Source organism: Dendropsophus ebraccatus, chromosome 6, assembly GCF_027789765.1.
Source record: "Dendropsophus ebraccatus isolate aDenEbr1 chromosome 6, aDenEbr1.pat, whole genome shotgun sequence".
In the NCBI taxonomy this organism is placed as follows: domain Eukaryota; kingdom Metazoa; phylum Chordata; class Amphibia; order Anura; family Hylidae; genus Dendropsophus; species Dendropsophus ebraccatus.
In genome coordinates, this window is record NC_091459.1 from 97286086 (window position 1) to 97313524 (window position 27439).

A 27439-nucleotide genomic window follows, 5' to 3' on the forward strand; every position below is an offset into this window, starting at 1 on the left:
GTGGTATACAATTTCTAGACCGGTCTCTCTGGAATACTGGTGAAAATATATCTATGGAAATTCCATTTGTTGATCTTGTGGGTGTAGTACATCCAGGGTTAGTTTACAGAATAGTAGGAGTCATCCCTTAGAGTAATTGCCGGGGGATGTCATTTCGTCTGTGGGTCCTCATGTACTCTGGTAGCGTATTATATTATGTGTTGCAAACAAGTTTTCAAAAGTAGTATTTTAGCTCTGTGCACTTCTTAGAGATATTTTTAACTTTTTGAGTGTATTCTGCAAACATATAATTTGGTGACATGTAATAACCGCATGGCCTTCTTCTCTGCATTGCTTCACAGCTATGTTTTATTTGGTGTCTAGTTTCTATAAAAAGATTTAATTACATCCACGCAGGCCGTTATTCACTTCCAGTAATAACATCTCCACTTTTTATTGTGTGCTTTAAATACTTTTTCTGCCTTTTATTCCTCACACTAAGGTAGTTTTCTATTGCTTTGATATTGTGCATGGTTGGCAGTTGTCTGACTCCTTTAGATGGACCGCTACAAATGCCATCTGCTTGGAAGTCATCACTTCTTTTGGAACGTGACATATTGTCTTTTTTTTAATGGTACAACTCACATTTAATTTATCTTTGCATCTGCTCCATGTTTCTTATGGTCCAAATGCAATCGGTTTTAGAACAGAGATTTTTTTCTGAGTCAATTCTGCTGACTGCTGTTAACTGTTTTTAGTAGGGTTGGGACTGTGGGTAAGCCAGCTATGGCTTCTTGTGACCAGCTGGACTCTGGGGCAAATAAATACAAACTGTTGCATGTGCCTACCCATCAGAGGTCAGCTTGGGCAAAATAGACAGTTGTTGTCACAGTTTGCATTTATTTCTCTCACTGTATCCAAGCTGCTGGTAATGTGGGAGATAATGGGGTAGCGTCTTAAAAATAGGGGGCAAGTACCCGAAGTTATCTACTGGTAATTTCCTTATAGGAAGTAGGTTATTAAAGGGATGGGTGGTAATATATATGAAAGAAGTGAGGATGGAGGATTGTTTAGCCAAACTCTTCTCTGCGGAATGCTTAGGGAAGGGGGAGTGAAAAAATAACCTACACTTTCCTCTCTGGCTCCTGCACTGCCACCTGTAGTCCACTGCTCCTGTCCCTTAAGTGCAGCTGCTTCCAAGTTCTGAGACATGGTATAGCAGGCCGCACACAGAGGTACTGGACAGAAAACGCCTTGAAGGCTTTGTTCACACTATATATTTGAGGTTAAAAATTTACAGATTTTGTTGGTTTTTTTTTTTAGCCCTTTTATGGCTTTTTGGTAAATTAAATGCACATTAGGACTTTGCTTGCAATTGTTAAACCCCTTTGTGACTGTCTACAGGTTTTTACAACAGTCAATAAGGAGCTTTATGCTAGGCCAGCTTTTTACCAGATCACCGTAGCAGCTTGGCGCAGGTCTCCAATGCAGAGATTGCGGGTTAGCTGGGCTCCAGCACTAGCTACTAAGAGAGAACCTCCGATCTGGGTATTTCATGACTGTGATATGTAACGGATCTTCACAGATCTAACATCTTATTGGCAGCCTGGAAACACAATTTCTGGGTGCCGATGGACTTCCATGGCTGCCTGGTGTCTACAATGTAAGTGGCCAAAGGCACAGCTGTATTTATTGCCATGTGTATTCGCTGGTCTTGATAAGTCCCTCCATTGTATTTTGGTCAGTATTTTTTATACAAAACCACAGGGAAAAACCATAATAGAAAGATTTGCCCCATTTTTTGTGACTTGGATCTACTTCTGGTTTTGGCTGAAATACCGGCCAATATCCTCTGTGTGCACCCAGCCTAAGCCTTACCATTATCAGTCTCTAGAACATCCATTGTACTTGTGTCCCTCTTATATAATTAGTAAACTTGCCTTTTAAATGGTTTTAAAATCGTTATGTTATGAGAAGTATAGGATCGGCTTTGCATAGTAACAGCTGGATATTGTAAGACTGTGATAACTGTTCTTGTTTCATCTTAGACATTTCCTTGTAGGAGAAAACTATCCATAGCATTTTCATTGAAATTAAAATCATTTCTTCCCAAGATCAAAGTCCCATACCCATGTGTCTTTTTATAATATCACGCTGCCCGCAGGAAACTTCAGGACTTGTCTGGAACTTTTTGTTAGAAGTTTTTCTACAAATGTCACATAATACATTCGCAGGCTGTCTGACAACATCACAAGTACCCACTCAGCTGATAGATTATTTTCTTATACAAGCGTGGACCGACCAATTTAAAATAGCTGCCATCAGTGTAGCGTTAACGTGATTGATGTGCTAGGTATAGTTTGTCTGAGTGTATTAACATAGCATATTTCCATTTTTCACTTCATCTTCTAACATTTTTATCATCTCAAGCAAGCACTGGTGGAACTTTCCAAGCTTAATTTACAGTTTTCCAGCTCTCTTATGGGAATTGTGTATTTTTCGTGTCAAATGTACCAGTCCTTACTTTGATGTATTTGTGATTTATCTTCCCTTTATTATCGGTGTAAAACTTGGAAACTGGCTTCTAATTCAGCGTCAATGAATAACAGCAGTTATAGTTATGACAGTCGAAGTGTCACTGCTTCCCACCCATTAACCCCTTGGTGGCACTAATTTTGGTAGGCCCTTTTTTGTTTTTCCACTCGTATCAAGAAATATAACTTTTTGATTTTTCTTTCACTATAGCTGTAGGAGGGCTTGTTTTTTGTGGCACAAGTTGTATGTGTAATTGCACCATGTGATGTATCATGTAATTTCTTGAGAAATTTTAAAAAGGTTATCCAGCGTTTCAAAAACATGGCCAATTTCTTCCAGAGACAGCACCACTCTTGTGTCCAGTTCATGAGCGGTTTGCAATTGAGCTTCATTTACTTCAAGGGAACTGAGTTACAAAACCGTGCCCAAACTGAAGACAAGAGTGGTGCATCCTCTAGAAGAGGGTGGCCATGTTTTTGTAGCACTGGATAACCCCTTTAACAGAAAACTATCAGCAAGTTAGAGGCATCTATGTGCTTTGGGAAGCTTTGGCATAACATTCAATATCACTATTCACACTATGCAGGTGCACACTGCCATGGATGAATTATAGACAAAAACAAAAACAAAAGTGCAACAGCACACTGCTAATTCCAAGACATATGGTTACTAGAAATATTTAGAACTGCAAAACTGCTATAGAATAAAATAGAAAAAATAAAGTTCTTGGCTTACCATTTCATCAGATAGTATGTACCATCCCACTAAGTTGAGGCAACCTCAGAGGGGTGGAACTACACTGTACACTGGCCTCTCCTGGGCTAATATTAAAGGGAACTTGTAACCATGAAAATTCTACCTAAGCTATCAACATAATGTTATAGAGCGGGAAGAATGGAGCAGATTGATATATATCTTAATGGGAAAATGATATTATATAACCTTGAAAGCAAATGTACCATTAGCTACATTCGCTTTAAGTGTAGCTTATCAATAGAGCGGCGACGGAGCGTTTTTTTGTAACCACGGCCCGTCCCTGCACACAGCGTCGGCCTATTACCGGCCCTGACCTGGGGATGAACCAATTCTTTTAATTGAGCTGTGTCACAGAGGAGCAGGGTTTTCCTCCCACTGTAGGGTGGGCCAGCCGCCTCCAGTGCTTCCCCCCTGGTGGTGCACAGTAAAAGACCAGTGCCGTGCGCGGAACCGGGCCACGGTTCAAAAAAAGGACGAGGCACCGGCTTCCCCACACTGGCTATTGATATGCTACACTTAAAGCGAATGTACCTGATGGTAATTTCGATTTAAATTAATGATCAAAATTTCTGATGTTTCCATGATCAGGGATTTTAAACAATAAGTTACCAGTTATACAGAATATTTTCCCACAAAGTAATATATCAATATGCTCTGTTCTTCCTGCTGTATAACATGGTGTTGATAGCTTGGGTAGCATTTTCATGGTGAAAGGTGCCCTTTAAGCCTACACACTGGTCATGCAGTATCCAGCTAATCTCTGCCTAAATCACCCATGGTACAGTAGAGTCATAGGTTACAATTCTGTATTGTTCTAATAAGTTAGATATACGCACATGTATTTCAATGTGATTTTCCAAATGATGGTGCCAAATTTTGAAATCCTCGAATATGTTTATTGCCAGAATTTGCACTATGCCTTGAGTTTTCCCTTCGCCATACCACTGAGAAAACAAAGTGCTTTAGATTTGACTCACAGCCGTAGGTGTTACATTTAATTAAGATTCATTTTATGCTCCGATGCCTCCTGCTTTTACTTTTTTTCTTGGTCTCCGCACATGCTAATCTTCATCCACCGACATCAGCCATCAAACAGTAGGAGTATTGTTATATTTTACAGAATAGGAAAATGAGGCATGATGCGGCAGACGGAGGAATAATATGGGGGTGGGAAAGATGAATCAACAGTCTCAGCCTGAATTTACATTTCTAATGACTTCATGGTGTCACCTTTGATTTCACTTTACTTTTTGTCAGAATCCAAAAGTTTGAGAATGAGCAACTTTTCATAGCAGACGAAATGCAAAAAGTTCTTAGTGATCTCAGTAATCTCTGTTTTCTCCGGGGAATAGAGAAAGAGACGCAGGAACAGCTTTCTCAACAGATGCCAGGTTCAGCTTTGCTTTGCTATTCCCATAAGAGTTGAATCATAGACCAAACTCTGCATTATGGCATCAATGTGTTTACGGTATTGAACCCTCCTGGCATTAGCTCGTTCTGAAGGGCGACACAGTCTAGACAGCATTGATATTTAACTGATCATTGTATCTACCTGCAGACTAACACAGCCTGTATGGAGTATGGTAGTCATGTATATGTCATGCAGTTTTTGGTTCTTTCTGGTGGCAATGTTTTTACATTTTTTTTCCTTATTAGACGCATCATGAGATATTGGAGAAAGTGCTTTTATAGATACAGGGTATGCTCAACCACTTCTTCAAGGATGCATAATGCTACCTACAAAATAATATACATGCAGCATATAACTGCTTATGACTACAATAAAATATCCTGGGGAAAAAAAAATCTTCTCTTAGGCTAGGTTCACACTGCGTATTTGCAATCCGTTTTTTTTCATCCGTTTTTTGCAAAAAAACAGATGAAAAAAAATGATGCATTTGTGTGCATTTGTTTTTATCCGTTTTTCCATTGACTTCCATTGTAAAAAAAAAAACGGATCAAAACGGATCCGTTTTTTGCACGGACACAAAAACGTAGCTGACACTATTTTTGTGTCCGTTAAAAAAACAGATCCGTTTTGATCCATTTTTTTTTTTTTCAATGGAAGTCAATGGAAAAACGGATCATAACGGATGCACGCAAATGCATCCGTTTTTTTCATCAATTTTTCATCAGTTTTTTGCAAAAAAAAACTGATGAAAAAAAAAGGATTGCAAAAACACAGTGTGAACCTAGCCTTACAGTACTAGGCTATGTTCCCACATTGTAAGACACCGGCCATTCCGTGATTCCGTGACCCGGCTGGTGTCTGAGAAGATGATCCCGGCCGGTACTGCAGTACCGGCCAAATGATCTTTACTGCCGCTGAATTCGGATGCGGGCACATCCGTGCGCGCCCGCATCTTAATTCCCCACTGCACACAATGGAGGGTACGGCCGGAAGCACACACTCCATTGTGTGAACTAACAGGTTTTCTGTGGCCGCTATTCATTGAATAGCGGCTGCAGAAAACTGACATGTCAGTTTCTTGTGGCGCCGCAAGGGATCCCGGCCGGAGTGTATACTATGTGTATACACTCCGGCTGGGATTCCTTAGAAGGTACCACTACGTAAGTCCCGTAGTAATCACGGACGTTGTTACAACGGCTGTGATTATTAAGAAACTTACGCAGTAGGAACATGGCCTTACTCTGTTTAGTCTGTTTTGTATGTTTATTGGTGAAAATAATTTGTGTTCCAAAACAGAGTGAGGATTACATTATTGACAAGGAACTTTTAAAGGGGTACTCCAGCACCTAAAACCTTTTTTTACTATGCTGCCCCCGCTATCCTTCTTTGGAGTCTGTGGTGTCCTTCACTGACTGCAGCCATTGCCAGTCATCTCGGCAGTGACAGCATTCTAAGCAAATCACTGGCTGCCAGGCTGTCCCTTCTCAGTCAGTGATTGGCTGAGCATGCTGTCACTGCCGAGACAAGTTCATGGTGGTGACAGTGGTCAGCAGGAGACACGGAGATCCTGCAGCAGAACACTGAAGGAGCATGGAGAGGTAAGAATATTGTGTTTATTATTAGAGATGAGCGAACCTTGAGCATGCTCGAGTTCCTCCGAACCCGAGCATTCGGGATTTGATTAGCAGGGGCTGCTGAAGTTGGATAAATCTAAAAAAACATGGATACAGCCAATGACTATATCCATGTTTTTCACATAGCCTTAGGGCTTTATCCAAATTCAGCAGCCACCGCTAATCAAATGCCGAATGATCGGATTCAGATGAACCAGGTAGGGACCAGGACCAGGAGCTCCACCTGAACCCCAATTCCCACTCCAGAGGCACAGTACTGCCTCTTACAGCCACATCATGCCACAATTGAATCTTTTTTTTTGTACAGCAATATACCCTTTTAATGTCAGCCAGGCACTTAAACTGAACTGTAGAGGTACCCCCAGCACGGAAAGTGACAGACAACTTCCTCCTTAAAGGGGTACACCACAGAATTGATTTATTTATTTTAAAACAACTGGTGTCAGAAAGTTATACTGATTTGTAACTGACGTCTATAAAAAAAGAAAAATCAAGCCTTCCAGTACTTATCAGCTGCTGTATGCCCTACAGGAAGTGGTGTACTTTCTGACACCAGTTGATTTAACTACTTTTTTGTTCTCCAGAGTACCCCTGGAGGACCTGTAACATTCTGTAATAATCCAACAGGCAGCAACCACTATACTGATTCACCTGCTGTATTTTACATTAATTACAGAAACCAAGTTATTGTTGCCATTGGAGCCTGATATGCTTTTGAGTGTCAACTGGGCACTTACTGCCCCTTAGGTCACACCCCCCCATGGAGAAGTCAGTAATAAGCCAATAGACTGTGAACGGGATGGTCACCAGTACTAAAAGTTAAAGAGTTTGAGGTCCACTGCTTGGTTACATAGACCTTGTTGCATTAGAGCCCTGTCACTTCAACATACCTAACTCCTCTAGTACCAAACGATGGCTGCCTTGCTATGTACAGTGCACGTGTTCTTCTATTATAAGAAAATCTCATCATATTTTTGTGCCATTAGGCAGAATGACGTACTATAGCAGACTATATGCTGCCTATGTGCCGTATGCTGCCTATGTGCCGTATGCAGTCTATGTGCCGTATGCTGTCTTCATATTATCATTATTCTACAAATGACAGAAGTGAAAATCACGCCATTAACCATTTCCTTTGCAGTTACTAGAGCATGTACTACGGCATTTGTTTCCAGGGTCTGTTGCTGTAAACCTAACAGTATCATTTTTGTTATTAAGTGTTATGACTATTATTGCTGTCATTGTTATTTTATACTGTGATCTTATCTTATGACATTTACATTTGTACTTTGCTTTTATTCTACTAATTGTAAAGGATGTGTCATTACCGCCAGCAGACTTGTAGCCTTCCCTTGATTTTCTAGTCCTTGATTTAAGGCTTAGGATTCATGCAGCAGATTGCTGGGACGATAACATATTCGCTGCTAGCAGATTTTGGACACCGCACATTTGACACTATTTCTGGCTCATTTGCCTGAGTAATTATAGGATTTTTGTCATCATTCATTTCTGTAGGCCTTCTTCACCTTCTGTAACTTTCACACAGTTTTATATTGTACTGTCTAAGGCTTTTTCATTTTGCTTAAAGTGCACGTTTGATCACTTTTTGCAGACTGTGCAGACAGTCCAAATGGTCTATGGGGGGGACAGTGCCGATTTTATCCGGACTTTTTCATTGACTCAAGTGCGGACACCTTTACAGCTTTGTACAGTTCAGTCATCACTTGATGCTGATACTTATAGGTAATGTCTATAGCCAGCACTTAAAATCATGGTGACAATTTTAGAGGGACTGTGGAAGGCAGCTCAGAAGATTGGATTTGCACAAATCAGTCAGTAGTTTAAACATATTATGGATCAGGCTGGCATTTATAACGCTTCTGCAGACATCTATGAGGGACTGTGCTTGGCACATTTTGGCACTGATGTCTCTGGGGAACAGGGGTATAGTTATTGGGTGCAGAAGAAGCCCTGATGCCAGAAGTGGCATTAAGGGACCACTGCAATACAATGATCCCTCAACTTACAAAGGCCTCAGCTTACAATATTTTCAACATACAATGGTCCTTCTGGACCATCGTAGCTTGAAACCAGACTCTAAATACAATGCTACAAACAGCCAGGAACTGTGGCACATGTGAATCGATCAATGATTGATCGATCAATAAAAGTGGCCATTTTACTGGTAAAACCCCGGTATTACTGAAGTGCTAGCAGTGATTGGTTGTCTAGCATCTCCTCTCTACAGTACAGTGTTATAATACATTTTCTGTACTGCTGTGTGTGTGTCTGATATTTCCTCTCTACATTACAGTGTGATACTACAAGTCCTGTACTGCTGTGTGTGTCTGGTATTTCCTCTCTACATTACAGTGTGATACTACATGTCCTGTACTGCTGTGTGTGTCTGGTATCTCCTCTCTACATTACAGTGTGATACTACAAGTCCTGTACTGCTGTGTGTGTCTGGTATTTCCTCTCTACATTACAGTGTGATACTACATGTCCTGTACTGCTGTGTGTGTCTGGTATCTCCTCTCTACAGTACAGTGTGATACTACATGTCCTGTACTGCTGTGTGTGTCTAGTATCTCCTCTCTACAGTACAGTGTGATACTACATGTCCTGTACTGCTGTGTGTGTCTGGTATCTCCTCTTTATAGTACAGTGTGATACTACATGTCCTGTACTGCTGTGTGTGTCTAGTATCTCCTCTACAGTACAGTGTGATACTACATGTCCTGTACTGCTGTTTGTGTGTAGTATCTCCCCTTAATAGTACAGTGTGATACTACATGTCCTTTCCTGCTGTGTGTATCTAGTATCTCCTCTCTACAGTACAGTTTGATACTACATGTCCTGTACTGCTGTGTGTGTCTGGTATCTCCTCTTTATAGTACAGTGTGATACTACATGTCCTGTACTGCTGTGTGTGTCTAGTATCTCCTCTCTACAGTACAGTGTGATACTACATGTCCTGTACTGCTGTGTGTGTCTAGTATCTCCTCTCTACAGTACAGTGTGATACTACATGTCCTGTACTGCTGTTTGTGTCTAGTATCTCCCCTTAATAGTACAGTGTGATACTACATATCCTGTACTGCTGTGTGTGTCTAGTATCTCTTTCACAGTACAGTGTGATACTACATGTCCTGTACTGCTGTGTGTGTCTAGTATCTCCTCTCTATATTACAGTGTGATACTACATGTCCTGTACTGCTGTGTGTGTCTAGCATCTCCTCTCTACAGTACAGTGTGATACTACATGCCCTGTACTGCTGTTTGTGTCTAGTATCTCCTCTCTACAGTACAGTGTGATACTACATGTCCTGTACTGCTGTTTGTGTCTAGTATCTCCCCTTAATAGTACAGTGTGATACTACATGTCCTGTACTGCTGTGTGTGTCTAGTATCTCCTCTTTATAGTACAGTGTGATACTACATGTCCTGTACTGCTGTGTGTGTCTAGTATGTCCTCTCTATAGTACAGTGTGATACCACATGTCCTGTACTGCTGTGTGTGTCTAGTATGTCCTCTCTGTAGTATAGTGTGATACCACATGTCCTGTACTGCTGTGTGTGTCTAGTATGTCCTCTCTATAGTATAGTGTGATACCACATGTCCTGTACTGCTGTGTGTGTCTAGTATCTCCTCTCTACAGTACAGTGTGATACTACATGTCCTGTACTGCTGTGTGTGTCTAGTATGTCCTCTCTATAGTATAGTGTGATACCACATGTCTTGTACTGCTGTGTGTGTCTAGTATGTCCTCTCTATAGTATAGTGTGATACCACATGTCCTGTACTGCTGTGTGTGTCTAGTATGTCCTCTCTGTAGTATAGTGTGATACTACATGCCCTGTACTGCTCTTTACCTGTGCCAAGATAAGTTGTTTCTTTGGGCACCAGGTGAGGGCAGCTTCATTTTGTTTTTTTGTGACCATGTAATCTGTACAGGGCCCTGAAAACGATCCGAACTAAATAGAAAGTAACTTACAGTCTCCAATAGCTATTTCTGACTGTTATATGTGAGGACTTGCTTTATGCATATTATTTATCTGCTTATTTTTCTGTAAATCATCATTTTTTCCCAATTTGTGATGACATATTAGAGGCTTCAGAACTAATTACCAGTTTGCCATAGAGTTATGGTGTCAACATACAAGATCGTCCTGAAACCACTTCTAGGGGGCACTGTGGTTATCTATATGTAGTAACATAAAGTTTACACTGCATTAATGTAGCCCATCGTAGGTATATGCCGGCGCCCTGGCAAAAAAGTGATACCAGTATATATCATGGTGCGCTGCAGCAATCACAATCATTTATATGGCACAGTCGTAGACAGCTAGTGGCTATGATTGGGCTACTTCCTGTACATATACATCTAATGGAAGCAGACCATGGTACTGTCCCACTAAATAAATGTTACATGTGAGAAGTGGCCTGAACGTAGTAGAAGTGTGACTACATTCGGGTCATTTAAGGGCTTGTCCAGGCTTTGAAACAAAATGGCTGCTTACTTCTAGAGACAGCATTTCACTTGTTCTCAGTTTGGGTGTGGGTTTTGCAGCTCTGTTCATTGAAGTGAATGAAATTGAATTGCAATACTACAAACAATCCAGAAACAGGGGTGGTGCTGTTTTTTGCAATTTTTTTTCTAATCCTGGATAAACTCTTTAAAGCGAATGGGCACACCACAGTGCGTGGCAGTATAAGTGGGCATCGCAGGGTACCATGCATATCTAGGGCAGACTGCATTACCACTTTGTGCACCCAGCCTTACTGTGGCTTGCTTTGTTATCAGGGGGAAAGGAAAGGAAAGTGTGTACTGTATATAGTGGAGAGGAGCTGTACCTGTATCTCATTTCTGAAGGATTTCTATAGGTGCATTATATCTACATAAACACATTTTTTATTCTTATAGGGATGTGATACCCAACATCACTGCTTCTGATGTTTTTTTTTTGTTTTTTTTTTTGGGTGGGGGGGGGCAGTACATCCTCCTGTTGTCACAAGGTTGTATGGCTCCTTGCAGGGGGTAAATGACTAGTGTTATGTGATGTATGAATGCACAGACTGCCCCAAATGGCTGCATGATTAACAATTACATGGGTAACAGGGTACATTTGTATGTGGATGAAAAAGTTGCACATGTCCACATCCTCCTTCAAATGCCAGTTTTAGTGTATTATGGGCACAGCTGTGCACTCATGTAGTGGTGTCCCAGCTTAGCTGCGGATTTGCTGACCTCATAGATCCCTAAAATGCCGTGAGATCAGAGGATTAAACCTGCAGCCAGGCCAGGACACAGGCCTGTAATATACATGGGAAACCGGCCAAAGCTGGGGTTTGCTTGGCTGATATCCTAATGAAAAACCATCATTTATTAAATAGTATTTTATCAGATTCTTTACAGGTAATGTAACTTCATCTCATATCAGCTACCTGTATTACAGAAAGAAGGGCTGGTTATATAGAGAGATTACGGATGATCTCTGTACTGAGGAATCCTTTCCAGAGCTAGGAAACAGAATGATGTATTTCTATCAGAATGCGTCTCATATTATACGGCAGGATTTCATTTATCGGAGTAGAGGGCATATCAAGCTGGCAGATGGAATATATTTAGGTCTACTGTACAAGTACATGGGTGGTATCTTCAAGGTCTCGGCTCTGTTACACAGGCCACCAGCGGTGACACAAATTGCAGTAAAACAGGGCAGTCAATTACCAGGCTAGGAGATTGGGAACAGTTTGCTTCGGAAAGATATTGCCTCAGAGGGAGTAAATACCAGACTGTCATGATCGCACACTATTCAATTTGTACAATAACTTGCTGCATGATCATAAACTTCCTGCTGCTCGACGGGATGGTATTGCGGATCACAATTTCTGTGCGGCTTTGAAATGATCAGATTATAACTGGTTTACAGAATCCTCTGATAAACTAGTTAATGAAGACATTCACATTAGATATTCTGAATATGCCGCCTGCAGTCTGTAAAATTCCTGAAGAGCAGGTATCATTTCACAGGGGGGTTTTCTGCATTTTTAGAAGAGTCAGGTTAGTTAAAAAAAAAAATTTATAAAAAAAAAAATATATATATATATATATATATATATATATTACTAAACCCTCGCAACTTCTGTTCTGATGTTCACCACTTCCCTGGTCCTGAATCAATGCACATGAAATCAGCCAAAATGACTACTTTGCCTTGAAATAGCATACAAACATAATTGATAGGTTATCCTCAAACTTTTCCCACAAACTATATATCAACCTGCTAAGCCCCTCCTGAATATAGTATGATGCTGCATCATATTATAGTATATATTATGTAAATATATATATTTACAGAAAACAATAATTTTTTGGGGGTTTCATTGGGGTCCGCTGAAGTATAATTACTGAGATTGTAAATAACTTGTTAAAACGTTACTTTATATAAAAATAATACAATATTCTAATGTACATAATCAGTGTCAAACTAACTTACCAATTTCCACCATCTTTTTTTCTATTTTTGAGCAGTTCCCATAAACTGAATAAAGTCTGTATGCGTTTTCACAGTCTTAGGCCAAGTTCACACAATCTTTTTTTTATTTTTATTAAACAACAGTCGTTGTTTAATCGCAGCGGCCGATCACATCAATCCCTATGGAATCACACTGTTCACACTACAGCCGGGATTCCATGTGGCTGTACAGAAAACTGCCATGTCTATTCAGCAGCTGCACGGAATAGACTGTGCACACAATGTAAAGTACGGTTCCCAGCAGTATATATCAGTCAGACCACTGCTTTTAGAGCACAGCGGTGGTCGGTAATCTAGACAATGCTCTGACAAGGGGAAGGAAATGGCAGCATATCAGGAGAAGGAGACAAGTTTTCTAAATGAATGTATTTGTAAAAATATATAACTTGATGAGTCATACTGTACAAGTATAACTATATTAGCTAGGATGGGAATATCAATTGACTTTATATTATTTTATTCTGTCCTGTGCCTGGGAAGGGGTCAGTGGGTTATATTAACCTATATTAACAACCTTCTAAGTAGTCCAACTCAGAAAGAGGAAGCACTCTATCTGGCAATAGAAACAAAGCTGAAGATGCTGGCCGGCTGTATGGGGCAATACACTTATAATATGGGGCAGATACTCGGGTGATGTCTTTGGTCACCAATGCTGCCATAGACCTCTACTAAGGAACTGGCCAAATTACCACATGCCCCCTATCCTCCTGCCTTGTCTGCCCCTACATACCACTACTTACTGTACGGCTCATGTACACAGTAAACCCATAGGTATCCCGTTTACTGTGAGCCACCATAGTTTTCCCTGGATGCCACGGCTCTAGGGGAGAACAACATTGTTACACCACATGTCATGATTTGTGTCTCTATATAAAATCAGAGAAACATGGTGCCCATAATGGGGAATGTGAATCCATATGTGTCAGTGTGTATAAGTGCTTGTGCCTGATGCGTATGGCTATGGAAGCCCTTATAAGTGTGCCGGACTTCTGTTTTACTTCCTATTGCCCTGGATTATTCAGAGTTGTGTTCTTTCAGATTTAGTATGAACCATTGCTTGGAATGGAGACATTTTTCATAGATATAGCTCTATAGACTTTCTATAGTGGCACACAAAAACTGTGCATCTCTGAACTATGGAGTCACACAGTCTCTTTATAATACTCTACAGACTCTACCATAAGTTGAAACCATTATGCCTAAAAAAAGGAAAATTGCACCTAGAGGCACTTGCACCCACACACTGACACCATCGCGCTTGCAAAAACAAGGAAAGTATATTTTATTAACTCAGGCAATGAGATCACTAACCTATAACTGTAAAATGGTTAAATTTATTAGAGGCCATTGCAGAGCCTGTACTACATGTCTTCAATAATTCCATTGCCTGAGCAATATTGAATGTGCAAATACAGTGCTGTGCTTTCTGCAGATAAGTAGACCACTTCGTTATACGATTCCTAAAATCTTTAAGTGAGCTCGTGAAGGTGCGCTAAATAAGCATTAAACGGAGTAATTAAACTTTAGCTTTTTAGTGCATTTGTACAGTTTTGGGTTTATGTCTCGTAATTGAGGTAGCAGGAAAAAAAATGTTCTCCCGATAAGAGGAAATAATTATAAAAAGCGTTAAAGCTTCTGCATGGTAAGAATAATATATGCGGGCTACTAAAAGTGAACTGTTTTTACTAAACTCCATTTCCCTTTCCACTTAATTAATAGCATATAAATAAAGACTTTAAAAGTATACGAATGAGTAAAATATTTAATGAGCTTTCGGAAGTTCTAATGCAGGAAATGGGCTGTCAGCAATTTTCCTGATTTGTGTTTGCAGAGCGGAGACCGAAGTTAATCAGCAGATTTAGCTCTTAAACAAGAATCCTCCTCTCTTAAGGGTTTATTGCGCAGGAAATTCAGCAGCAAGGATCTTTTGGATGGATTATTAGGCTAATGTGCTGTTGACTTCTTGTACAACTCTGAACTTCAAATACCCTTGTAAAGCTTTATGGCGCTCCGCGTGACTATGCCGCACATTGAAATGAGTGGTGTGAGGCCTCATCTTTGCTTAAAGTTGTTTTACTAATTAACCTTAATAGGAAATCAATGGCCTATTTCAATCTGTTCTTCTGCAAATTGGTAAAACAACATAAGAATGACTTGTTACAATAAAAAAAAACATATATTGATGCACGCAGCGTGTTTTGTGTTGGTCATTGGTTTTAGAGGCAAGCCGTTTGCTCATGAAACATATGGAAGGCAAACATAAAACTGTTCAGATAGTTATAGATGAGATTGGATCTGTGCAATGGTTCCCAAACTTTTACTGATGTAGTATCCTTTCTCCCCATAAATTTAGGGACATGGATAGTAAAGTCTGGGGCAAATCGTGACTTGTAAATGAATGAAAAGTTAACTTTATTATAAATCCAAATCTATGTCTACTGAACATAAAGGGGTGCTCCAGAGCTCTCTTCCTCCTATGTATGGCATATTCTTATATGCAGTACCCGGCTGCCCAAAACAATAGCTATGTCTGGCAGCCTCTGCATAGTAAGCGGTGATTTCTGTCACCTCTCTCCCTCTCTTTCTGCTTCAAGCATAGTGAGAGGCTACCACACACAGTGAATGTGTCGGACTGCTCTCTGCAGAATAGAGAAAAATTGATCGAGCCTGCACTATGTGAATACAAGCTGAGCCTTCGTGCTTGTTTAAGAGATTTCTTGCTTTCTCTGAAAGGTAAATCAAGGCTTCCCTCTCTTATCATCCCCTAAAGTTTTGGACAGCTCCCCCAACTGTTCCCACTTTGCCTACTACTGTATGTAAACAGTGTTACCATCTAAATAAAATTCCCTTCTGCACCTTCCTTTAGTAGCTGCTGTCCTCTGACAACTAAAAGGAGAAATCCTGTGTGGGTACTGCCAGCAAAGAGCCCAGCTCTAGTCCTACACCTAAAATGGAGAAAGTAGCTGTGCACCATGGAGGGGACCCCCACCTTGTCACCACTATAGTTATAGTAACAAAAACTGGCAGGTTTTTAACCCTTTTAGACAACAGGTACACATAAATTTAGTGTTTGAAGTTTTTAAATATTCAAAGAATAATCTATATACCCTGAAACCATAATATTCGTTAAAGATGAAATTCTCAAGGTTTTGCTGGTTGGCCTGTTGGATCAGGACTGAGATTATTAAAAATGCAAAGAGCTGACTGCACTAACAAAATCAATGTGATGAATTTCATAGAATAACAAACTGAATGATATTACAGGGCAATTGCGGTGTTATTGCTAAATTCCAATAATCAATTGTTACAATGAAAGTCGTTTACAGCTCAAGCTATGAATAAATTATTGCTAAATGCCTTCCGGATAACTTTACTGAAACCAGTTTACGCTGATAACCTTTTGAAGGGGAGGATGCCATGTTTTTTCTAACATGTTTTCCTTAAACATATACTATATAAATACTGTACAGTAGCTGCATGATTGCTAGGATAGACAGCAGTTTAATTGCGTCTCCATATCTATCCCATTAGAACACTAAACACTTCTCTTGGCAGCGTACACAGAAACATCACAGAAAGAAAGGAGGGGTGAAAAGCCAACCCGATAAAATATTTGAAGGAGAACTCCGGTGGAATGTAAACATTCAGGGCAGGAGGGGGGTTGTTACATAATAAGGAAGTGATACTTACCTGTCCCCTTGGCCTGGCAGTGCAGCTCACTGTCCACCTCCAGTTTTCTCCCAGTTCCTGTCTCGTCATGACATGACAAGAACTTCATGCTCAGCCAGTCAGTGACTGCACAGGTGTCCCCGTGAAAATAAAGAAAAAAGCACCTGACTACATAGATAAAGAGGTGGTCCCCACAAGTCAGATGTATAAACAGGAAAAAATTTCTAGAGAAATGACTGTTGTGGTAGACCCAAGTGATAATGCAAAAAGTATTTTATTTTTTGCTTACAAAGTGGTAGACACAATTAAATACAAATCTGTGCAAAAGAGGTGCAGGTATGATCTTGTGCTAGGGTGGAAACAGGGTGGCAACCCTATTGAGCCCTTCCTAGTCCTAGTAACTACAGAGCAGATATTTACAGGAATCATGTGCCACCAGGTTGTATTTACTAAAGTGTATGTACATTATCATATAGGATCACAACAACACCTGGGACTAGTGTCACCATTCTCTACCCAGGACGATTACGTCAATCTTGAGGTACTCTCTTCATTTACATACTTGCAACACAGCCTATTTAAGGGGTTAGTCACTGTTCTCATTATAACTTTCCCCTCCTCTGCCGTTTATCCATACAGATCCCCTCTCTAAGGAAAATATTTATACAGTATCTCAACATCTTCCCTGACAAACCTGTGTACACCACGCAGGGGAAACGCGTTGGAAGTGGAAAATCGTTGAAGAATCTCCATCATTATCACCATACTGTACTTACCCTATCCGTGTCCTGCCCCATACACTTACACTTACCTCTAGACAACCCACATCATGACTTTATGACTGCTCCAGTGTAGGGTCAGATACCGTCTGGCTAGGGGACGCCTGATCCAGGCTAGGAAGGGCTCAATAGGGTTACCACCCTGACAGCACCCGAGCACAAGATCATATGTGCACCTCTTTTGCACAGATTTGTATTTAATTGTGTCTACCACTTTGTAAGCAAAAAATAAAATACTTTTTGCATTATCACTTGGGTCTACCACAACAGTCATTTCTCTAGACTGACTGAGCAGGTGTTTCTGAACCATGTCGTTATGTCGTAGGACTGGGAACTACACAGGCTGTTGGTTCGGTAAGCATTGTGCTGCGCTGCAGGGGCACCAGGGCAGGTAAGTATAGCTTCATTATTAAGTTAGCCATACAGAGCAAGATTCATTACATGTTAGCAGCTGCCTGTCATGGATAATACAAAGGGTTCTGAGGGTAAGGTAGCCTATGGCCTATGAACTGGGGCAACCTAGGTAGGAATAGGTATTCTAAGCTCATAAAATAAGGCCTTATTTGTTAGATATACTATACCTAAGGGTCCCACACCATCCATAAGAATAAAGGGGACACAACACTGGGTTAGTGCTTTCTCCATTCACAGTTTTTCCATACACAGTGTCCTACAGACATCCGACTATGAAGGAAACTACAGTATGGCCCTATCCAAGTTCCCTGCACAGGTAGAGGTCTGAGGGCAGCAGTATGTATGGAAAACTCAAGAAGAGTTCTTACTAGCTTTGCATCCCCTTCATTCTCATGATCTCTCTCTGTCCCAGATTTTGGACCCCCAAATTATAAAGTGATTGCTAGCCTATCAATATATCACTTTATGAGATTGGGAACTCCGCTACTCAAGTTTGTGACCAAATTAGTGAGTTGGTGAGTGACGCACACAGGCTGTATCTAGAGACCAATAGTGGTCTCGGCACACAAACTTTTGACGTGTCTATGTGATATGTGTAACAATATCACTTCAAATATTTGTTTGATCAACAAAATCCTCCTTCGCTGTGGAATATTGGAGTCTGTAAGCTATAACTTTATTGTAAGATTCTATGGGCATTTTTTAGGCTATAAACATTGCTAAACTTGTGATTTTTCTCTTCATCAGGTTGATAATGTATGGCTTTGTTAAGGCCATGATTCAGCTGGGACAAATCCAGACCGGTGACTTTCATTTCACTGACTGTTTGTTTTTTGGCTCGTTGATGTCTGCGACAGATCCAGGTAATTATCGTCTCGGGGAGGTGTGATCCCCTCCTTAATAAGCCAAGTGCATGGTCAATATCTCTCTGCAATAGAGCTTTTTTTTCTCCGTGTTATGAAAATAATGATATGGTTCTGGAAACTTTCAACTGTTAGGAAAAGTAAAGCCTTTTTGTTAAAGAGCTCAGCATTGAAGGATAATTTGTAAACTGCTGTAAACATAACCAATGGTACAAGACAAAGTGTCCAATGCAATTTTGTTCTCAGTGATCCATAACAGTGTACTGTAATAGTCTGCTGCACAGCAATTTCCTAAGATTACATATACAATAACACTCTTACTCTTAAAGCAGCAGCAGCAGCCTGTCTTTTATTTATTTCAATTACTATCTAAACACTTCTTTATTTTCAATTAAAATTTAGTCATTTGTGTGCACTTATTATTCATTTATTACATCTTACATATTTTGTGAGGATCAAAGAATACAATTGTCCTTTCAGTTCAGTCTATAACACTGTAGTGTTGATCCAGAAGAAGACAAAAAACCCAATGAGGTACAAGCCAATTTTCTTCTTGTTAGTGAGAAAAGTTTCTTCCAAAACTCCAAATCTGGAGCCATAATAAATCGATGAATTACCAGACCTTCTCCAGAATCTGGTAACAATAACCTTTAATAGTATTGTTCCCCAGAAATACATCCAGGTCCCTTTTGAACTCTTTTATTGAGTATACCATGCCCCCTTCCTGTGGCACAGAGTTCTATAGTCTCACTGCTTCTATAGTGATATATAGAGACATTTTCCCCTCTAGACATAGAGGATGATCGCTTGCTATAGACAAAGTCCTGGTTATGAATAGATCCTGGGAGAGATCTTTGTACTGCTCCATATTATATTTTTTACCAGGTCACCCCTTAGCTGTTTCTTTTTCTACAACCCTAATTGGGATAATCTTCTTGGGTATTAGGGCTCGTTCACACAGAGCAAAAGCAGCTGAATTTCTGTGCTGAAATTTCAGCCGTTAAAATAGGTGCAGAGCTAATTTCCATTGTGTTGAATGGAAATTCTGCTCTGCAGTTCACACGGTGGAATTTCCGCACTGAACTAATCCGCTTTCCGCCAGAAGAATGAACATGTTCATTCTTCCGCTAGCGGAAGCCTATACAAACCAATGGGGCTCTGATTTTCTGTTTCAGTGCGGAATACAAGCGGAAATTACTCGCTGAATCAGCACGGAAATGGAGAAAAAAGGGGGGGAGGAGGATTCTAGTATATATTCTGGTATAGTCTAGTTTACTCGCCAAATACTCGCTGAATTTCAGCGCTGAATGCATGCGGATTCAGCGCGGATTCCTTGAGTATTCCGCGCTGAATTTGTCAAGAGCTGATTACGAGCTGAACACTTTCCTAGTGGAATACACAGGGATTCTGCTTACATTCTGCTCGGAATTCAGCGTCAGTTGATTTCAGGCGGAAATATTTCCTCGCGTAATCTGCCCCTTTTGCTCTGTGTGAACGTAGCCTAATAGTGCTCCCTTGTTATAGTGTCCATGCAGCCCTTGCTAAACGATTATTGTCCGTGTAATAGGCCCAGAAAACGAGTGCCAATCTAGCAGATCGGTGCTCATATACACTATTCATCGGACCCCCATCGACCAGTGTAATAGGACCCTTAGGCTCAGATACTAAAGAACAGCAAACCAGGAGTTTTACTAGCTGACTATGTTTGGGCCATTGAAGTCAGTGGAGCTTGTGCCTGTCTGTGCACATATATTTGCATGCAGCATCCCATTTTGACTTCCAGCAGATGTGGTTGGTAAATCTACAATAACTGAATTTAAACCTGCCTATGATAAATATATATATATTGTGGACATGTCACGGGAAAAGTGCTCGAGGGGGTGTACATCTCACCCAGGTTAATACGGAGTGTGAGATGGTAAGTCCAGGAGGCATCTGTGCTCAGCAGTGTTATGCTGCTGAGCTATTATTTATTATTGCCGGGCCTGGACTTACATGGAATGGCAGATAGGTTTTGGTAGTGGGATTTGCCATTCCCTCCCCCCGATCCAGGTCAGGTTTTGGGGTCAGGTGTCTCTGGCCCTAATCAAGCCTGACAGAGAAAAGCCCTGCAGAGGATCCTTGGTTGGCTCTCAGACAGGAGTGAACAGCCTGCATGGTGTGTTCGCTGGGAGCTGGGGCTTATGCACACCCTGCAATATTACCTGCCAAGTGAAGTGCCAGAGAGGTAACCTGCTGTATTAGTAAGCGCCCAGACGGGCAGGACTTTTTGTTTTGTTTATTCTCACTGCACGGTGTTGCTGTATTTATGTTGCTGGACTGTTTATGCTACAAATAAACACCAAAGCTGTTTTATGAGCCCAAGTTTGCTGCCTGAACTGTGTCCAAACACACCATCCCCCGGGAAGATCCCTACAATATATATATATATATATATATATATATATATATATATATATATATATATATATATATATATCTTAAGATAATAGCAAAGTATTGACTTAAAGGGCAGACTACATGTACAATCTTCTATGTTGCTATGTATGGCAACGTTAACGTACAACATGTTGGGAAATCATGATGTGAATGTGGTCTTAGATTGTCTTACACCATGTGCAGCAGCCAAGAAAATGCATCTGCCACCCCACCAACATCAGCATCTGCCAGGAACAGTATTCATTGAAAAGTCTGAAATATTTCATACAGCTTGTCACGCTCAAACAGGTTCCAATGCATTGCCGCAGATAATGGGTCAACCAGAGCTTGGCTGAGCTATCATCTGTAGTAATGCACTGGAACCTGGTTAAGCGCAATGAATTGTATGTTATACTGTATGTGAGAAAAGAAAATTAGCTATGATTATCTCTGTGAATTACATTATTGTGAATTTCACACCACTTCAGAGTATGTGCACACACAATATTTTAGGACATAGAACAGCCCACAAATATATTTTATGCCCCCATAAATCTGCCCAAAAAACAAACTTGTTTTTACCATTTTAATTCAATTGAACTTGAATTTGTTTTTTTAATTCTGGCCATATACATGCTGAAACACAGGCATAGTTTGGCACATATGTACCAAACAAAAATATAAGTTTACTGTATATGCTTTAGCTATGTTTTCAGTGGTCGATCCCCACACACAGACAACAGACACTTATTCCCTGGTTAGGGAAAAGGCATCTGTGGTGGCAAAACTCCTAAATGTCTGTTCATTCTAGTCTTGGGATTCAGTGGGTGGTTTTACTCGGGGATATATATATATATATATATATATATATATATACAAAGAGTTTTAGAAGGAAATGCATAGTCCAGTTACAAAAATGTTACAAACTCTTACAACATAAATAACTTCTGTAACAGGCAGAAGTCGACCAATTTTCCAGGGAGGAGCCTGTATATCATGCGCAGTGAATGATAGCACAATAACGTTTTATGATTTCCATTTTTAGCCTCGATTAGGCTCTTAGATTGCCCACATATCATTCTTAAGCATCAGTTTAATGAGGTGTGGTAGCAGTTATCATTCAGTGTTGCAAATGATGGATAGGTCCTAATGAATGCCTCAGTTTCACAGCTGTACATTTACATGAAATGTCCTAGCATTTGCTTCTGTTGTCCTGCATATTGTATACCTTCACAGTTAACAAGGGAACTGTGATTAAATTATCAGGTACATGTCACATTAGATTATTGTTGGCAGAACCTCCAGATTTTGTTGGGATTAGCCAACTATCTCGTGTATGGGGGAGCATACTCAGACAACTCCCGAAATTCCATCCATGTGAACCAGGTTGGTACATTTCTTGTTGGAGTCCAACAAAGAGGATGTGTTTTCCTCCATTAGTTTAAGTCATTCACCATGGAAACGCATAGCAACACTGGGAAAGCACTGACTTTTGCCAAAATAAGGGTATGCACGCTCTGGTGACCATAACCAAGAAACAGAGCTTGTTTTCTGGCATCTTCCCACCTGTATTGGGCCACTTCTAGTGGCAGGCGCACACCTGTTCACCTGTATTAAAAGGCTCAGCACTCAAGCTCTAGTAAATTCTAGGCTGATCACATAAGGATATTTATTGCCATCACCTCCTGACCTCTGTGCTCAGTTGTTGGTGTTGCTCCAGTCAGCAACTACATCTGTGCTTCTTGGCTTCCTACCCTTTGGATCTTCTTCCATGCCTGATTCTTTGCTCAGCTTTGGTCTTTTCAAAGTCAGTACATTGAAGTTTGTTGACAGTAGTGGTTCATCTAATCCTGGGCTCCAGTACACCTTCATTCTCAGCAGTCACCACTTTCTTTGAGGGTGGTGACCTGGGAGTTTCCTGCAGAGAAGCCCATACTGTATTGCAGTGAGCTCTGTTGAAAAAACGGGCTCTTCTTTAAGAGGGTACGTCAGCATTCCAGGGGATCCACCTCTTCTGCCTTGACCATCTGTTACAGGTTCTTGGGAACCAGCTGCTGCTCACACCAGGACCCACTTGTGGAGCAACCTAATGTCCTCTAGCCATAGCTTCTGCATCCTGAAGTGGGATAAAGGGTGAAGACCAAGATGGCACTTAGACTTCACTCCCTGGTGTGGCCCAACGTCAAAGCGGCTCGCAGTCCTTACTGTCTGATACATTAAAAAGGGTGGCAGAAAAATTGCGAAGGTTTTCTCAATTTTAAAAAACATTATACCTAGTTCTTTTCTTTGTACAAGAGCATTAATAACAGAAGATCCTTATCTAGACCGAGAGTATTCATTAATCTATCTCCACTGTTGATCAGTGTTATTCCCTGAGAAATGCTAATAGACATCTGCAGATACCTGCTTGATTAATTATTTTAGGTGTTTAATAATAAGAAAGAGAGAGATTCGCATCTGTAAAAAAAGTAAGCACAAAAGTTCTTGTTGTAATATTAATTGTAACAATAATCCTAGTTTTATTATACATATTAATGCAAGACTCTTAGACCTGAGACATACCAACTTCATTGGAGAATACTAAATGACTAGCATGGTTGGTAGACATGCTTAAAATAGTTACACATTTGAGAGCAAATCTTCCAATGGGGCATTCCATCCATAAAAAAAGGCAACCAACACTAAACACCCACTGGAAAACAGAGATGGGACAATAACTGAGCTATAATGGTGGCCCATTCAGTCCAACAATACAAAATTCAAAGGAAAAACAGTGGCACTCACTAGCTCGTTATAAAAACAAAACTAAGAGGCGCAAGGTTCTCAGTAAATCTGGCGATTCTGAGGCTGTTGTATGGCATTCATAGAAATGTACACCAGCTCTAGAGCTTATGTAGACTTTTGCTATGATTTATGACTGCTAGCAGGAGTAAATCATAGGCATGTGAGGAGGACATGTCCCCTCCCCATCTTGCTGCACCCCTTGTCTGCCCATCAGGTGAGCAGGGCAAGCTTCAGGAATAAGGGGCAGTTTTTTGAAAACCGCTAAAAATTTGCACCTTTTCCTTCGGAAATTCTCCTTCTTTGTTTTTTCTCTAGACCCCAAATATAAACTTTCTTAAATCAGGTCTGGCTAGACTGGTGTGTGAATTATGCAGAAATGATCCATAATATGATATATAATTATGCCATGCCCAGTTAAAGTGAATGACAAGTGATCATAGTAGAGGGACTGGAGTATTTGTGGAAAATCTGAGACTTACTTATCCTCTGAAAACCATTTTAAAGATTGAAATAGATTGTCCATCAGCCTTTACCATTGTAAACTTCACCAGCTCTATGTAATGTAACCAAGGCTTTTGTGCCATTTGTTGTCTTTCTCACAGCCTGGAAACACTCCATGCACTAATATAGTGAAACCGTCATTAATTGCAAATGGCAAATGTTGTTGGAAAAAATTCCTCGAAACAGATGTTCAGCTTTTATTGCTGCATCATAAATTGGTTTTTGAGGTTTGTCCCACATATCCATTAAATGTTTGGATGGCCTGAAACTCTTTTTCAGCTCCGCATTAGGCTTGGTTGTTTTTATGTGATGGCTTATGTTGTTCTTACCCCTTCCAGTACAAAATTGTAAAATTGTAAGTACTAGTCTTCCCAACTGGATATGGTTGCCTGCTGTCTCAGCTGTAAATTCTCTTCATGCCCATACTTTGTTACGTTTCCTGTCCGATATTATTTTAGGTTCTCTTTCTTTCTTTGTCCTTTAATGTTACTTTGCACTGTTTCTTCTACATGTAACATTATTCCCTGACATTTACAAAACATGTAATTTTTATTCTATGTACAAACTCTTTGTTAACATCACTAGAACAAATACTAATCTAATGCCTGGACAGCCAAAGTAGTGGTGTATGAGTCACTCTGGACTACTAAGGTACAGAGTTATAACACTAGCTAAAAATGTGCATCTGCTCCATTCAAGTGAATATATAGAAACAAACAAGATGGCGCTTTCTAGTGCAATACAATCAGCAACGGTGAGCACACACAAAATTATATTGAAATGAACTCACCTAGTCAAGCTGTGCAGAAATAGGCATAACTCCATAGAAGCGTGTTGTGGTATACATTAGTGATGCACGATGCACCGAAATATCGATACTACTATCGATATTTCGGGCAGAAAAACCGTTCGGTACCAGGATTTTCTGGTATCGATACTTTATGTTAAACTGCCTAATAACGCAGCTTAACATAAGGTATAGCGCAGAGAACACGGCCGGCGGCTATCTGAGCGCCGGCCATGTTCTCTGTGTGCCGCCTTCTGCCCCCTGGTGTCCCCTCCTCCGCCCACGTGCTCTCCGCTCCCGGCGGCGCCAAATTTAAATAGCCGGCACATAGCGATTGCTAGTGCCGGCTATTTTACAGGGTAGATGCCGCTGTCACACCTGACGGCGGCATTTAACCCCTCCTGAGCCGCTCCATATGCAGCAGGAGTCTTCTGCATATGGAGCGGCCGCCAATGCTAATGACTGCGGCCCGCGACCTCGCGGGCGGCAGTCATTTAACTATTCCCCCCCCCCCCCCACACTCAGGACCCGCTGCTGCAGCCGGGTCCCCCGTACACGCCAGTTCCCACTGTTGCGGTCCCTCGCAGTGTCACACCCTCCAGTGTCCACAATACTGCGCCCCACCCCCTTTCCTTTGGGCCGTCTGGTACAGTGGCACAGCAACTCCCAGCATACCTTCTTGTGGGGAGTTGTTTAACACAAGGAGGTATGCTGGGAGTTGTTGTGTCAAGAGGCTGCTAATGCACTACAACTTCCAGAAACACACCTTCTTGTGCACTACAACTCCCAGCATACCTCCTTGGGCACAAAGAGGTATGCTGGGGGTTGTAGTGCACAAGGAGGTATGCTGCTGGGAGTTGTAGTGCATTAGCAGCCTCCTGACACAACAACTCCCAGCATACCTCTGTCCACTACAACTCCCAGCATACCTTCTTGTGGGGAGTTGCAGTGCACAAGCAGGTATGCTGGGAGTTGTTGTGCACAAGGAAGTATGCTGCTGGGAGTTGTTGTGTCAGGAGGCTGCTAATGCACTACAACTCCCAGAAGCATACCTCCTTGTGCACTACAACCCCCAGCATATCTCTTTGTGCACAATGAGGTATGCTGGGGGTTGTAGTGCACAAGAAGTTGTGCTGCTGGAAGTTGTGTCAGGAGGTTGCTGCTGTACAACTGCCACTCCCAGCATACCTCCTTGTGCATTACAACCCTCAACATACCTCCTTATGCACTACAACTCCCAGCATACCTTCTTGTGCACTACAACTCCCAGCACACCTTCTTGTGCACTACAACTCCCAGCATACCTTCTTGTGCACTACAACTCCCAGCACACCTACTTGTGGGGAGTTGTACACAAGGAGGTATGCTGGAGATTTGTAGTGCACAAGGAGGTATGCTGAGGGTTGTAGTGCACAAGGAGGTATGCTAAGGGTTGTAGTGCACAAGGAGGTATGCTAAAAGTTGCAGTTGTGCAGCAACAGCCTCCCGACACAACATCCCAGCATACCTCTTTGTGTACTACAACTCCCAGCATACCTCCTTGTGTACTACAACTCCCAGCATACCTTCTTATGCACCACAACTCCCAGCATACCCGCTTGTGCACTACAAATCGCCACAAGTAGGTATGCTGGGAGTTGTAGTGCATAAGAAGGTATACTGGGAGTTGTTGTGCACAGGAAGGTATGCTGCGTGGTAGAGGGGAGTTAAAAAGTTAAAAAAAAGTTTAAATTTAAAAAAAAATCATCATAAAGGTTCTAATAATCCCTGTTCCCTTTTTTAAAAAAAAAATATTATATTTGTATTTTTACATATTTTTTTCAAACTTTATTTAGTATCGAATTAGTATCGAGTATCGAAATAAGAAAGCTGGTATTGGTATTGAACTCAAAATTCTGGTATCGTGACATCCCTAGTATACATAAGTCACCGCAGCTCAAAGGAAGAGGTATCATCACCCGTGTCAACTGGTGCCACAGTCCGTGGTAGACGCAGTAGAGATGGACCATCAATTTAGGAGCACAAATAATTTATTAACCTCTTAAGGACCAATGCTGTACAAGTACGTCATGGAATCCTGTCACTTAGGGACCCATGCCATACCCGTAGGTCATTAGGTCCGCTGGTGCTTTGAAGTGAGCTCAAGAGCTGATCTCACTTCAAAGCATGTGGGGATCGGCTTCTATATGCAGCCAGGTCCTCACAGTTAATGACGGGCCGTCGCGATTGCGCGAGCGCCCGCCCGCCATTAACCCCTGCAGTGATCGTGGCACTTACATCAGTGGCGGGAGCTGTGCCCCTGTCTCTGACCGATCGGGACCCCCGCAGCGTGACTGCAGGGGTTCTGATCATTGTATCTGACTGCT

At 41.2% G+C, this 27439-nt stretch overlaps 1 protein-coding gene across 1 annotated transcript in view; it reads left to right on the plus strand.

The window, feature by feature from the left end:
• The window catches only part of SLC9A9 (solute carrier family 9 member A9), a 540762-nt gene that overhangs the window by 95947 nt on the left and 417376 nt on the right, over positions 1-27439 (plus strand). The window contains exon 5 of the mRNA XM_069975404.1: positions 18468-18583. Coding sequence (XP_069831505.1) covers positions 18468-18583 — 116 coding nt within the window. The remainder of the gene's footprint in view (positions 1-18467; positions 18584-27439) is intronic.